The sequence below is a fragment of the Chelonia mydas genome, chromosome 8 (genome assembly GCF_015237465.2).
Source record: "Chelonia mydas isolate rCheMyd1 chromosome 8, rCheMyd1.pri.v2, whole genome shotgun sequence".
Taxonomy (NCBI): Eukaryota; Metazoa; Chordata; order Testudines; family Cheloniidae; genus Chelonia; species Chelonia mydas.
In genome coordinates this window covers 69,021,561-69,035,209 of record NC_057854.1, presented here as the reverse complement: position 1 = coordinate 69,035,209, position 13,649 = coordinate 69,021,561, and the positions used below count along the sequence as shown (strand labels likewise).

The following is a 13,649-nucleotide window of genomic DNA, read 5'->3' as shown; positions in this document are numbered from 1 at the left end:
TAGCTTGCCCTCACCCATCCCCGCCCCTTCCGGATAGAGGCTGGGGCCATTGTCCTGCCAATCGCCCCCGTCTCCTGGTCTAGCTCCGCCCCCAAACGTGGAACTAGGTTTCTGGCCCCGCCCGTTCGCTCCCGTGGCGTCTGCGCAGGCGCAGAGCAGGTGCCGGAAGTGTCGGAGGCGGATCCCGGCGCGGCAGCCGCGCCGCTCCCAGCCTGCCCTGCTCCTTTCCGGGGTCGCCGGCGCCGGGAAGATGTTGCCTTTATCCATCAAGGACGATGAGTACAAGCCGCCCAAGTTCAACCTGCTCAGCAAGGTCTCGGGCTGGTTCAGGTGAGCGGCGGGGCCCGGGCCTGGGGGGTCCCCTGGGGCGCGCTCCCCGGGGCTGGGGGCAGTGGCCGGGGTGGAGCCGGCGGCCCCAGGCTCTGTGCCTGGGAGCAGGAGACCGGGAAGCGGCGCCCTAGGGACCCCCCCCACCTGCGGAGGGAAGGGGCGGCGGCGGCTCCCCCCCGGGGTGACGCTGTCAGCCGCCGTGCCCTGGCCGTGCCCCGGGCCGCCGTTGCCCTGCCCCGGGGCCGCGGCAGCGAGTGACCGCTGTGCCGTGTGTCTAGGTCCATCCTGTCCGACAAGACCTCGCGGAACCTGTTCTTCTTCCTCTGCCTCAACCTCTCCTTCGCCTTCGTGGAGCTGCTCTACGGCATCTGGAGTAACAGGTACCGGCGCGGCAGGGGGGCGGCTCCCGCAGCAGCCAGTGCCACGTCTACTGGGCCGCTGGGGCCGCAGGCGGCGGCTCCTCTGGCTTTGGGCTTGGAGTGCGAGCACCGGCAGGCCGTGTTTACGGGCGGGGGTGCCCCTGAAGTGGGGGAGGTTGAGTCGGGGGATGTCAGGGGCCCTGACCTTGCCCCCCCCCCCCACCCTCTGCTTCCATCAGCTTCAGGGCTATGCTTGTCTCTCAAGCCCCCGGCAGGGCAATGGCTCTATATCTCAGATTGATAACCAGGCTTGAGTGGGGCTTTTGAATGATTGAAGAAAGATTCCTACAGCATTAGCTTTGTGATGGCAGGGTTGTGACTCCCCCTTCCCTGACATTGCACCCTGCTAGTCTGAGCTCTTGTCTACACCTGAAAGTTAACTCGGATTAAGGAAGGGTGTGAATTGAAAGGTGTATAATGGCCATGCTTATACCCCAGTAAATAGGTATGAAAATCGGGTAGCCAGTTCTGGTCTCTTGGGTCCATCTCTCAGGTGTTATCCTGCATATTGCTGAAGAGGGCTTCTGACCTCGTCTCCTCTGCTGTGTCTGCTGGGTTCAGGGCAGAGGAGTAGTGGTGGCTCTGGGGTGCACTGCACCATATGGGGATTGCTGCAGTTGCCCTCCGCCGTCCCCCACCTGCTACATGGATCCTTTATCTTGGAAAGTGAAAGTGTTGATAAACTGACAGCCAAGAGGCCGAAGTAACACTGCATAGAGTGCCCTTATCTTTGTATCCCTAAGTGGAGTTGAAACATCCTGGAATAGGTAAACAATACATGCCACTAACTCAAAGCTAGACAAGACACAGACAGGACAAAAGCTTAATCAAAATGGAATACTTCAATAGTAAAAACTGAAATTAAAAAAAGTGGAGTGATTTTTGGTGGTGGTTTAAGGTGCTCATTTGACACCAGTGTAAATAGAAATAATCTATCCCCTTTAAAAGGTAGAGTACAAACAGTGGCAGATTTCTTTGCACCATGGATGTGCCTCTCTGTTGACAGAGGGACTGTCCCTAAGATGAGAGATTTCAGTCTTCGCATATTCAGTTTTTGGATTCTACAGAAACTGACCACAAAGGTGTCTGTCAGTGCCAACAGTGGATCTCTGCTTTCTGAACTCAGATTTTGGTCTGACTTCACAAACTGTAAAAGGTCCATCAGACTAACTGTTTTCTGTTGTGAGCCTTACTTAAGCACTAACCTAGAGGTGAAAAGCTCTTTTTCCTGTTAGCCTTCTATGATTGTTTTTAAATGTCTCACTGAACATATGGTAAAACCCTTTGCTTTCATCAAAAGAGTTGCTACTTCAGCACGGTTCGGATGGCACAGAACGGCAATTAATCCTTTAGATTCGCCTGACTTTGACTTTGTAGTTATTTTGAGAATTGTGAATAGTTTGCTGTGGGCATAATTAGACTATTCTGGTGTGGAGGAAGGGTTGATGTTAGAGATTTCTAAAACTGATCTTTTGAAGGATGTATAACAGGGCCAGATGATCAAAGGATTTCAAATCTGATACTTGATATTGTTGCCTTAGGTATGTCCGAATATTCTGCTCACATCTCTGCCCTAATGGGAGAAGCTAAGAGCAAAGTCTCAGATGTTGGAAATGTTCACTAGAATAGATGTGGTCAGAGAGAGTTGTGTTTGAACTGTTTTATCATTGTAGAATTAAGCTCCGAAAGGTTGGCATCTATCGGAGGCTTTTCTATAGCACCCATTATCCTAGTATACTATTTAAGGCCCTGATTACACTATGGGCGCTACAGTGGCACAGCTATGGCGCTATAGCTATGCTGCTCTAGCACTATAGTGTAGATGCTTCCTACAATGATGGAAGAGGTTTTTTCATTGCTGTAGGTAATGCACCTCCTTGTGCAGCAGTAGCTAGGTCACTGGAAGATTCTGCTGACCTAGTGCATCTATGCTGAGGGTTAGGTCAGCATAGCTACGGTGCTTCGGGATGTGAATTTTTCACACCACTAAGCCCCAAAGCTCTGGTGTCCTAACTTTTAAGTGTAGACCAGGTCTGAGTGTATATTGTAATCAGATATGTGATTGTATTTTATGTCTTTATTCTGCAATCCCTTGCTGTTTGCCAAAAGAATATATTTTATCCTATCCTATTTAGGAAGCTGCTTCTTCATAAGCACACTTGATGGCCAAAGATGTTCACCTCTTTACTTAGAGCTTGTATATACACGAAGTTATTCTGGAAGGTGATCTTATTTCAGAATTAATCAGGAATAGCTATTCCTAAATTTGAACCCTACCTTAATCTAAATGATCTTTCCTTTGGGAAGAGAGCCTTATTTGAGTGTAAAATCTTTGATAATTGGAGACTGTGAGCAGCAGATGTACCTATGTCATAAAAAATATTGCCTCAGGATTCCAGGACATTGCACTACAGCTTCATTTGATATGCTAACTTTTTCCTAACAACTAGGAGGAAGGTAGAAGCCTTTGTTTTCCTTCCCATTCTAGGCATCTTGGAACAGTCTTCCTTAGATACTAGTTAGAGAAAGAAATGTTCAATTCAGATTTAAAAAGTTTTAGAAATAACCTCGTTTGAGGGATTAGTTTTCAAAGGAGGATGATTCTTCAGTAAAGTAATCCTAACACCACCCTTCCTGTGATCTTCCTCCTAACTAAGGTAGTTGAACCTGTGTGCAATAAGTCTTATGGCTATAGAGGGATTGCTTTTCCAGCTTTTAATTGGGGTAAGAGGAATGAGAACTGATAATTGGTAGGACCAAAAAAGACTTTTGGAACTGTAATCCTAATTCCCAGTACACTTGATTGATTTATAAAGTCTGTACTTCTTGTATTTCAGGGACTACAAAGTGACCTATCAGAACAACATTTGAAAATATACTTCAGTGTCATTTTAATCACTGGTAGCTAATTTTCAAGTGTATAACCCATTCACTCCTAAAGACTATAACCTGTTTTGTTCTGAATTTTAAATTACAGACCAAGTGTTTTGGGGGTTATTTTTAATCTAGATCAGAGGTTCTCAAACTTCATTGTACTGCAACCCTCTTCTGACGACAAAAATTACTACATGACCCAAGGAGAGGGGACTGAAGCCTGAGTCTGCCCGAGCACCACCACCTAAGATGGGAGAAGGGGGAGCCAACACCCAAGCCCTGCCACCCAGGGTGGCGGGGGCCAAAGCCCAAGGGCTTCAGCCCCAGGCTTGGGGCCTGTAACCTAAGTACTGCCGCCCAGTGCTGAAGTTCTCAGGCTTTGGCCCTGGGCGGTGGGGCTTCGGCCCTGGGTCCTAGCAAGTCTAATGCCAGCCCTGATCAATGAAAACGGGGTCATGACCCAGTTTGGGGTCCCGACCCTCCATTTGAGAACAGCTGATCTAGATCTTTTTGTATCCTGTTTGGTAAATATTAACCACATGATTAATTTATAATTAATTAATTAATGTTATTCATTTAAATTTGGGTAGCGTGTCTTTCCTAATTTCTTTTAACAATATTTGTGAATTTAATGTTGACAAAAGATGCTGAAGTGACAGGCTTGGAATAGGAACAACACAAATGGCAACAATTCAAGTTTGCCCATACTGGCTTGGAAGGCTCACCTTAAAATGTGAGAATAATCTGTTCATTGACTTCCTTTAGTGAAACTGCCAACAGGTGTGCTAGTTGTAGAGGTGGTCTTCTGTGATCTGTTTACTGATAACTGAGACAGTCAAACCCATTTCATGTAGACCGTCAAAGAGTCAGAAATAGAAACAACTTTTACTTCTGATTTGGGTTGAGTTTGAAATGATAATCAGTAATAAAAGGCTATATATTTCATTACTAATCTTGTAAAATTTACATCCCGTTTCCTTTAGTAGTATCTTCAGAAGTAAATGTCCGCTAGATTTTTAAAAGTGGCTAAAATATTGTTTATGAAGATTAAAATGTTCATATAAATCAAGAATAGTCTTAATGCTCATCAGTACAGCTTTATCACATCTTTAAAAAAAAATCTTATAATGAAGAAGACTACAGTAAGAGTAAGGGTAAGAGCTGAATCTTATGTACAATACAATTTCGGTAAATTTACAAGTGAGTACGTGTGTGGTGATTGGATATCTGCGTCTAAATTTGTACTACTTTTATAGCTTTATATTGAAAAGGATTAGAAAACCAGGTGTTGGTTTAGGATGGTAGATGCTAAGGATCAGACACGTTTGCATTAAGAAGGTTTTTATCTTAGAAGGTCTGATCTTTATGTAAGCTTAACAAATAAAATATTCGTGCCAGACTGTAATGTTCTGCCAAAACATTAAAGTTAGACCAGTGCTGTGTTGTTAAAAATCTCACCTGGAAAGTGCAGTGAGAACAATTAAAAATAGCAATGATCAAGTGACAGTTTTCAAATAGGTGAATCCCAGCCATTTAGGGCTTTCTAGATCAAAATCAGCATTGTAAACTGTATTTGGAAACCAGTAGGCCGCCTATGAAGTACTGGTTACATGGTCATGGTGAGATGAGCCACTTAGCATACCATGTAACAGCTTATTATCTTCAACTTCTGGATTTATATGACTGTATAGAGTGCTTGGCAGTTTCCCAGTTGACTTTTGCAATCTCTAGCACTAATACAGCAATAATTAACTGCACAGAACATTGTGTATGAATCACTTGTAATATGGAACAATGAAAATAAGTTTTTAAATCACTAGTAACACGATGCTTATTGTGATAACTTTTTATAGGCCCAAATTCAAATTACATTTCACAGTCCAAATAAATAGGCATATGCCTATTTATATCTTAAATGTCTGTTTTTAATCTCCTAGAATGAAGGCGTTGCCTTTTAGAAAAGAATTCTGGCAAAGAATTTTACTCAGAGTAACAAGTATTTCAGATATGCATGTTTTCCCAATATTTGTCTGAGGTCTGAAAAGGGAATATAGAGAATGTGGACACCTTTGGTTTACTGAGTGTGAAAATAAGCAGTTGGTTGCTACCTATCTTTTTTTGTTCATTGTCCATTTTTTTTAAATAAAGGGGGAAAAATTCAGTTTACATACTGTAATGAATGGCAGAATTCAGAGAGATGTTAATAAATAGAGTTAATAAATAAAGTGCCGGAAAACATATTTTTGAATAATATCTCATTTTACACATCCAAAATGATCTTGTGCCTGATACTTATACTGTCACTGCTTTGGATCACTTACCTTGCCTGTCTTCATGTATATGACCCAGTTTTGTGAAGATGTTTTTAATTAAAACATCTTCATGCTTTACCTGCTAGTTTACTTTCCCTAAAAAAGCAAGGATTCTTTATGCCATTAACCTATGTGTGGGATGTTAAAATAGGAAAATACCTTCCCTCCCCGATGTTTTCTTTCATATGGCCACAACTATTTACAGCATCCAAAGGATAATGGATGTAAATAGTAGTAATTGTAGAACTTTGCCAGTGAGTTTGAGAACGATATTACTACCATTTCTGCTTGTCTTTTGAAAATGGGTCTTGATCATCACACACACAAATCTGTTATTGTGCAATATTAGAGGTACTTGATAAATTAAGTGTTCTGGTAAAGTTTCTACTTGGCAGTGGTCACTGCAGGTATAGCAGCATCAAATAAAATTATTGTTCAGTTTAGCTATTCTGATATCGCTATACAATTGATGGCTGATGGGAAAAGCTAAATATATGTAAGACTTAGCATTTTTTTTCTTTACCGCTATGTTTACATATGACAAGTTCAAACGTTTGCTGTGGGATTTGGAATTATGATTCCAAAAGCGTGATATTCCTTGTGGTATGTCACTGAATTTAAAGGGTGCTTCTTTATGACTAGCTATGGAAAAATTTTTCTGCTCTCCGCCCCCCCCCCCGGCCATACATTATTGCTGTTTTTTATACACCGTGACAAATTACTTTGTGCTTTGATTTAAGAATTAGTGGCACCATGCTTCTTGCAATGACTATGTACATACAGCCTCCTAGCCATTTAGAACATGTCTTGATAGCATCATTCTGTTAAAAATAATCTTTGTAATGACTACAAAAGCTTCCTAATTATGATTAGCTTCTAAATGTAGTGGGTTGTTGTCAAGGTTCCTTCCCCACTCTGAACTCCAGGGTACAGATGTGGGGACCTGCATGAAAGACCCCCTAAGCTTATTCTTACCAGCTTAAGTTAAAAACTTCCTCAAGGTTCAAACTTTGCCTTGTCCTTGAACCCTTTGCTGCCACCACCAAGCGTGTTAAACAAAGAACAGGGAAAGAGCCCACTTGGAGACGTTATCCCTCCAAGCCCTACACCTCCTTTCCTGGGTAAGGCTTGATAAAAATCCTCACCAATTTGCATAGGTGAATACAGACCCAAACCCTTGAATCTTAAGAACAATGAAAAAACAATCAGGTTCTTAAAAGAAGAATTTAATTAAAAAAGAAAGTAATAGAATCGCCTCTGTAAAATCAGGATGGTAAATACCTTACAGGGTAATCCGATTCAAAACACAGAGAATCCCTCTAGGCAAAATCTTAAGTTACAAAAAGACACAAACAGGAATATACATTCCATTCAGCACGGCTATTTTACCAGCCATTAAACTAAAGAAAATCTAATGCATTTCTAGCTAGATTGCTTACTAACTTTTTACAGGAGTTCTGAAGAGCATTCCCGATCTGTTCCCGGCAAAAGCATAACGCAGACAGCCTAACCCTTTGTCCCATGTTCTCTTTCCCCCCCCAGCTTTGAAAGTAACTTGTCTCCTCATTGGTCATTTTGGTCAGGTGCCAGCGAGATTATCCTAGCTTCTTAACCCTTTACAGGTGAAAGGGTTTTGCCTCTGGCCAGGAGGGATTTTATAATTCTGTATACAGAAAGGTGGTTACCCTTTCCTTTATATTTATTACAGTTGTATCTAAATATATTTGGATAAATTGAATTTGGCAGTTTAGGAGAGACATTGGCTGTGCAAAATGCTAAACTGGTGTACTGTCCTTTGAAAAGAAAAGATTTGCAACTTCTCACACTTCAGAATCTTTTTGCTGCTATGCTAACCAACTGCATATGATAGATATTTTTTCCAGGTATAAATGCAATAATTTGATATCAGTTCTTGTGTGTTTATAAATTCTTCCAAAGTGCCCCCTTGCTCACAAAATATACTTCTGAAAAAAATGAAAGACAAGTTTCTTACTGAGCAGTGTGCTAGCAATGTAGCAGTTCTAGTCCCTTTTGTCAAAACACATTTAAGAATTCTCTTGACAAACTAGAAATATTCAGGATGTACCCTATAATCAAAAGCAGTATTTTAAAATCAATTCACTGAGGAGGAACTGTAAAATTAACTAGTCTGAAATACTGGCTTTATGATACATTGTATTGGATTTTTTTAAAAAGAGGGAATTAATGACTTTTTCGCAACAGGAAACAAAACTTGCTAAGTAGATTTCATTTTGTACTTCTCACTTGAATGGTTACTAAGATGTAAAACAGAAGCTCCTATGTTGCAAGATTATCTAAATTTAATTATATCTGATGTATGGCTGGGATTTTCAAAGAAGCCTAAACGAGTTGGGTGTTTAGCCCCCACTGAAATACAAAGGGGATTGAGTACTGTACCTACCTCATTTAGGGTCTTTTGAAAATTCCAGTGTTCATATATATATATCTAGCAAAACAGTATATATTCTAGAGTCTGAAATAGGTTAATTGAAAACAGTTATGTTTTTGTATAGGTAACCTGCTAAAGGGGAAAATGTGGTTTGTGCCATTTGTTGCTGACTTTTTTTTTAAAGGTAAAGAAGGTCTGAAAGGTCTCTTTATAAAATTGCTTGTTTGCCTTTTTTACATTAGAAATTCAGGTCCTGTCTGTATTTAAAGATTAACTGGAGGACCACACAAGAGCCAAGATAAAGTTGAGCAATTTCAGAAGAAGTCTTAAGTAAGGCTACTTAAAATTCTGGATTTGTTTTTTAGTTAACATCTATTTAACCTTAATTAGTAATCTATAATAGAAGGTTTCTTTGCCCAAATATTAAACTGCCTTTCCCCTTAAATTTAGTGTTAGATATAACAGAAAACATTTCTAGGAACTCCCAGATGTCTTGCAGCACAATCAGAGAAGAATAGATTTTTCTATTCTTGATAGGTAAAAAAACAAAAGCAAACTTTAAAATAAATCTGGCTGTTATACATCATAAATCAACAAAAGTACACAAGTCCATTTAAAAACATTTTCTGACCCTTAAATATTTTGTAATTGTGCATGGGGGAAGTTTTTGGTGATTCTTTGAAATGGCCGCTGCATTTCCATGTAAGCTTAGCTCCTAATCTTCAGTTCTGTGAAATGGTACTAATGTGACCCTCATCATTCACTGCTTTTATGAAAGCATTAGTACTGGAAGGTACATCAGACATGTGTGAAAGTGCAGAAGTAACTTTTCCTCAAAGAACCACAGAAGTAACCTTTCTGTTATTTGGCCTTTACAAAGAAAGCTGTTTGGTTAATTATGTTTGTGATGTATGCACATGGATTGCCTTGCAGGAAAACTTCCTTTTATTCTAAATGTAATGTTACAAATGAGTCTAACCCAACATTTGAATGGAATCCATTGCTTTCACTGAATGGCATTAAGAAGTGGGTGCTGTTTCATTTCACCCTAGTCCAGGTGCTGCTATGAAAGATTAATTTTGATTTGAAGCAGATGCTGATATTGGTTTAAGTCTCCTTCAGAGAATATCTGTTACTGCTGAGTTAAAAATACAATATTTCTTCCTAAAGGAGCTGCAAGTCTTTCCAGCTTGCTGCTTCACACTATTGCAGCTTCTGGCAGCATGATGTACATTAGGCTCAATTTACTGCTCATGAACTCAGGACCAAGCAAAGACTTAAAAGAAGTTGCAGGCTGCTTGAATTGTCATTTGGGATTCCTCTCTTCCCCACTCCTAAAACAACAACATTTTTGAATTATTAGATTTTATAAAAAGTCTTTAACATGAACATGCCCTACCTACCCTACTATTGTGCTTGTTCCCTGCTATGTTAGCACTTCTGTAAACACTGGCTGCTTGAGTTACTGGAGACTCTGTATTGTCACAGTTCAGTAATGCATAATGGCTTCTGATGTTCGTATGCACTGTAGAGAGGCATTTGAATGCCGTTTTATGGTGCACACCTTACATGCAATCCTGATAATGCATAGTACCCAGTATGCACATTTAAAAAAATTAGTTGCCTGAAATGATTGTGTGCTGTCTGAATGTATTGGGAGCAATATCACACGTTTGGTTCAAGCTTAAAAGTAAATTTGTACTCTGAAAAATGACTACATACAAGTGTCACCTTATTCAATGCATCTGAACCTTACTCAATGCATAGGTTACGCTGTCAACCACGTAGAACTGCTAACTTGTCCCAGGTTGTATAATGGGCAGGGTGTAGGTGGCGGTGCCAGTGACGTCTGCTGAGTCGGAGTAAAAAGCAAGAGCTGAGACTAGTTGCCAAGCCAAGTCAGGAAAGCAGATAGCATGGTCAAGCCAGGATTGGATCTAAGTCAGGAGTAAGACGGAGGAGAAAAGACAAGGTCTGTAGCAGTGGCAAGCCAGAGTCTGCATTGTTGGTCAGATGGTTCCTTGGAGCAGCCTCCAGGCTTAAATAGTTGATATGCACCAATCAGGCGACCACTGGGTTCAGTTGCGCTGACATCTTTGGGCGGTACTTTCTGCAGTGACTACCCCTCCCGTAATGAATGGATGGTGCTTTGCCTGACTCCCTAGTGGCACTCTGGAGGTGTTGGTCGCCCACGACTCTGCAAACCTGGGTTGTAGACCTGCGGATCCTTACAGGTTGGATTAAAAAATGGATGACTAAAAGAAAGAGATTTTTTAATTTAAATTAAATACAGGCTTATTTTTTAAATTATGGCAGCTTTTGGTAAGGCCTAAACTAACTGTCATATATTAAATAATTTAAATAAAAGAAATTAAGCAAAGAAAGACAAACCACTAAACTGGTGGAAGTCACTGGCTAAGTGACTAAACCATCTTTTGATAGCAGTAGTCTCTTCAGCAGGTGCAGAGAGAATATTTTCTCTTTACAGTTTATTCGACTAGTTTAGTTCAATTACTTGTTCATTCAAAGTTAAGAAACCAAGTGGGAGCTGAAAAAATGGAATAAACCTATTAATAAAAACTGAGAGAATGAGAATCTATTAGTTCTAAAATTTTGAGGGACATGATGACCCAAAACTATCAGTTCAATTCACTAACTACAAATAATACTTCCTTTGCTTGATAAATCAGTTAATTTCAAGTGCAAAACCTTTTTATCTAAAAACTTTCTGAAACATTTGACTTACCTATCAAGTACATTTAAGATATTTTTATTTAACTAATAACTACAATCATCTGTTGCATATCATAGACTGTGAGCTTTCTGTGGCAAGAACTGTCTTTGTGGTGGCTTTTCTACAGTCTCTAGTACAGTGGTACTCTAATCTTTGTTTGAATCCTTACTCACTGCCACAATAGTAATACTAAATATAGTAATGATTCATGTGTTTGCTTTGCTTGACACATTTTTCTCCTGCTAGCACAATAGGATCAATGGAATTATTGAAGGGGGGAAGGAAGTGGACTTCTTTTCTGACCCTTATATTGAGAGAATTAAGTTTCAGTTGCCATATCTTTATTCTAAATGATGCACAATCAGATTTTCTTTTATATATTTTTAAATTCTAGATTGAGTTGACAGAGTTGCCTACTTTTTTAAATTGCCATCTTTTTGCCTGTAACTAAGTGACTATGATCAAGTTCTTGAGACAATAAACATGGAAACTTGTTGGGTTTTTAGCGTATAATGACCCTTTTAACTTTGGCTTCTAAATGTTATGTGTACAGACTTAGGAAGTCTAACCTTGTTTTCCAGTAGTAGAATTTTTCCATGTGTTGTCTAAAGCATCATAACTATTCTTAAAGGCATTATATGGGAGTTCTGTAAGAGGTAAGCCAGATTCAGATAGCCCCACCACCTGACGGTTGCTCAGTAATTTTCAATAGTATTTATAATCTCAGACACAAAAGGAACAGGAGTGTGCACTGCTAGGGTGGGTGTTGGGCGGGAGGGGAGTGTTAAAAGCACTTTGAATTTCAAACTTAATATGGCCTTATGGAACTAACTGAAATATTTCTGCTCCTTTCTAGTTTAGGTCTAATATCAGATTCCTTTCATATGTTCTTCGACTGTACTGCTCTACTGGCTGGATTAGCAGCTTCAGTCATTTCAAAGTGGAGATCAAATGATGCTTTCTCATATGGGTAAGAAATTTTAGCTTCTTATAGCATAGGAAATATATTTTCATAAGTGCATAGGTAACACTTCCTGTTGCCATGCCTGAGGAAAGTGTAGCATTACTAGTTTTTGTTGAAAAATTTTGGGGAAACTATTGAAATCAACTTCATTTAAAAAAAAAAAAAAGGCGAGGGCAGGGGGAAGAATATTGAACTAAACTTGAACTTCTTGAAATTGGCACATAAGTAGCCAAGTGTGTCTCCTACAGAAGTGTAGCATAATTATAAATAAAATTAGTGTTGTGTTTCTGGGGTGAAGTTTAAGACCCTTCCAAGAACTGTTTGCTGATTGATATTAATGGAATCACAAATCATGTTGCAAAACAAAATGTCACATTGTATATTGTTCAGCTGCTAGCATCCACCCTAATGGGTGATAGCCAAAGTTGAAACAGCTTTTCTTTTTGGACTTTGTTTATCCCCAGTCTTAACTTGAATATTCCCTATATTGGAGTACTGCATACCACACTAAGCTAATTCTGCTTGCCTTTTTGAAAAATGGAGTGGTTGAAATGCTGGTTGTGTATTTTAAGAACAGCAGTGGCGGTCCTAAATGAAAATTAACTTGTTGCTCACATGCTAGTGGGAACAATTATCCAAATAAAACTGTTAACGGTGGGCAAAATATTGCTTTCGTGGCTCTAACCATCTACCTGCGGCATGAAAATATTCTTCCCCTTAGTGGCTGATCTTAGTGGGGAAGATTTTAGAGTATTGAGGAAAGCTTTATTCTAGTTCCTGTCCGTGTAAATCCCACTTATGGTGCAGAAACATCCCTTGCGTAGGTGTTTTTCAGTAAGGGTTGCGCAGGAGCCCTTCATGCCCACTGGTGCACTTCACCCTGCTCCTCCTCTCTGGGCATAAAGGGGCAGCATTACCTGTTCATCCACAGTTCCTTCTAACTGCTTTTTGGCAGCGAGTGGGGACATTTTGTTATGATTTCGCTGTTAGTATAGTTTGTTACTGTTTCAATTTATTAGCCTTATAACTTTGTATTAGTTATTTAGTTCTTGGCTACTTAGTTTAAACAATACATTTATTTTTAAATTTAATAGGGTCAGTAAGATTAGTCAATTACCTTGTCAGTTTCAGACTTTATTCCCTGCTTGCCAGGATTCAAGTTGTACCCATTTACAGAAAAGGACACAGTCCGTCATCTTTGTGGGGAGCAGGGAGGTCTCATGGAACTTTTTGAGGGGACATCTGCACAGCTTTTATAAAATGCACCTAGAAATTTAGAGAAAACAGACTGAGTCTCTTTCTAATGGAGAACTAAGACCTCAGTCAAGCTGACATGCTAGAGCTTCAAGGACTCTCAGGCTTAATGGCAGTGACCCTGTTTGTCAGTGCCCCAGAGACTACGGAGGTAATGCCAACTTCTGTGACTCCTAAGAGGCATCGCTCTTCCTTTAAGCGCTCTAAAGCGCGTCCAGTTGAACAGGCAAATGCTCTAGCTGCCCACAGGCTCAGGGACCATGTAGACAAACCTGCAGTTAGACTGAAGTTCCCTTCCCTGGTACTGCAAAAGAAAAAAGGCAGAGTCATGGATACTGAGGGAACTGCTCAA

The 13,649-nt window shown here is 40.3% G+C and overlaps 1 protein-coding gene across 4 annotated transcripts in view; it reads left to right on the top strand.

The window, feature by feature from the left end:
* The first annotated feature begins 113 nt into the window (after positions 1-113).
* Positions 114-13,649, top strand: part of SLC30A7 (solute carrier family 30 member 7) — a 54,599-nt gene continuing 41,063 nt past the window's right edge. Inside the window, exons 1-3 of one of the 4 annotated variants that reach the window (XM_037906374.2) lie at positions 114-330; positions 609-710; positions 11,936-12,049. In XM_037906374.2, coding sequence (XP_037762302.1) covers positions 251-330; positions 609-710; positions 11,936-12,049 — 296 coding nt within the window. In that variant the 5' untranslated portion in view covers positions 114-250. Of the gene's footprint in view, positions 331-608; positions 711-8,587; positions 8,676-11,935; positions 12,050-13,649 lie in introns of those variants that run through there. The other 3 variants (XM_037906375.2, XM_037906376.2, XM_037906377.2) reach the window with 3 other exon arrangements.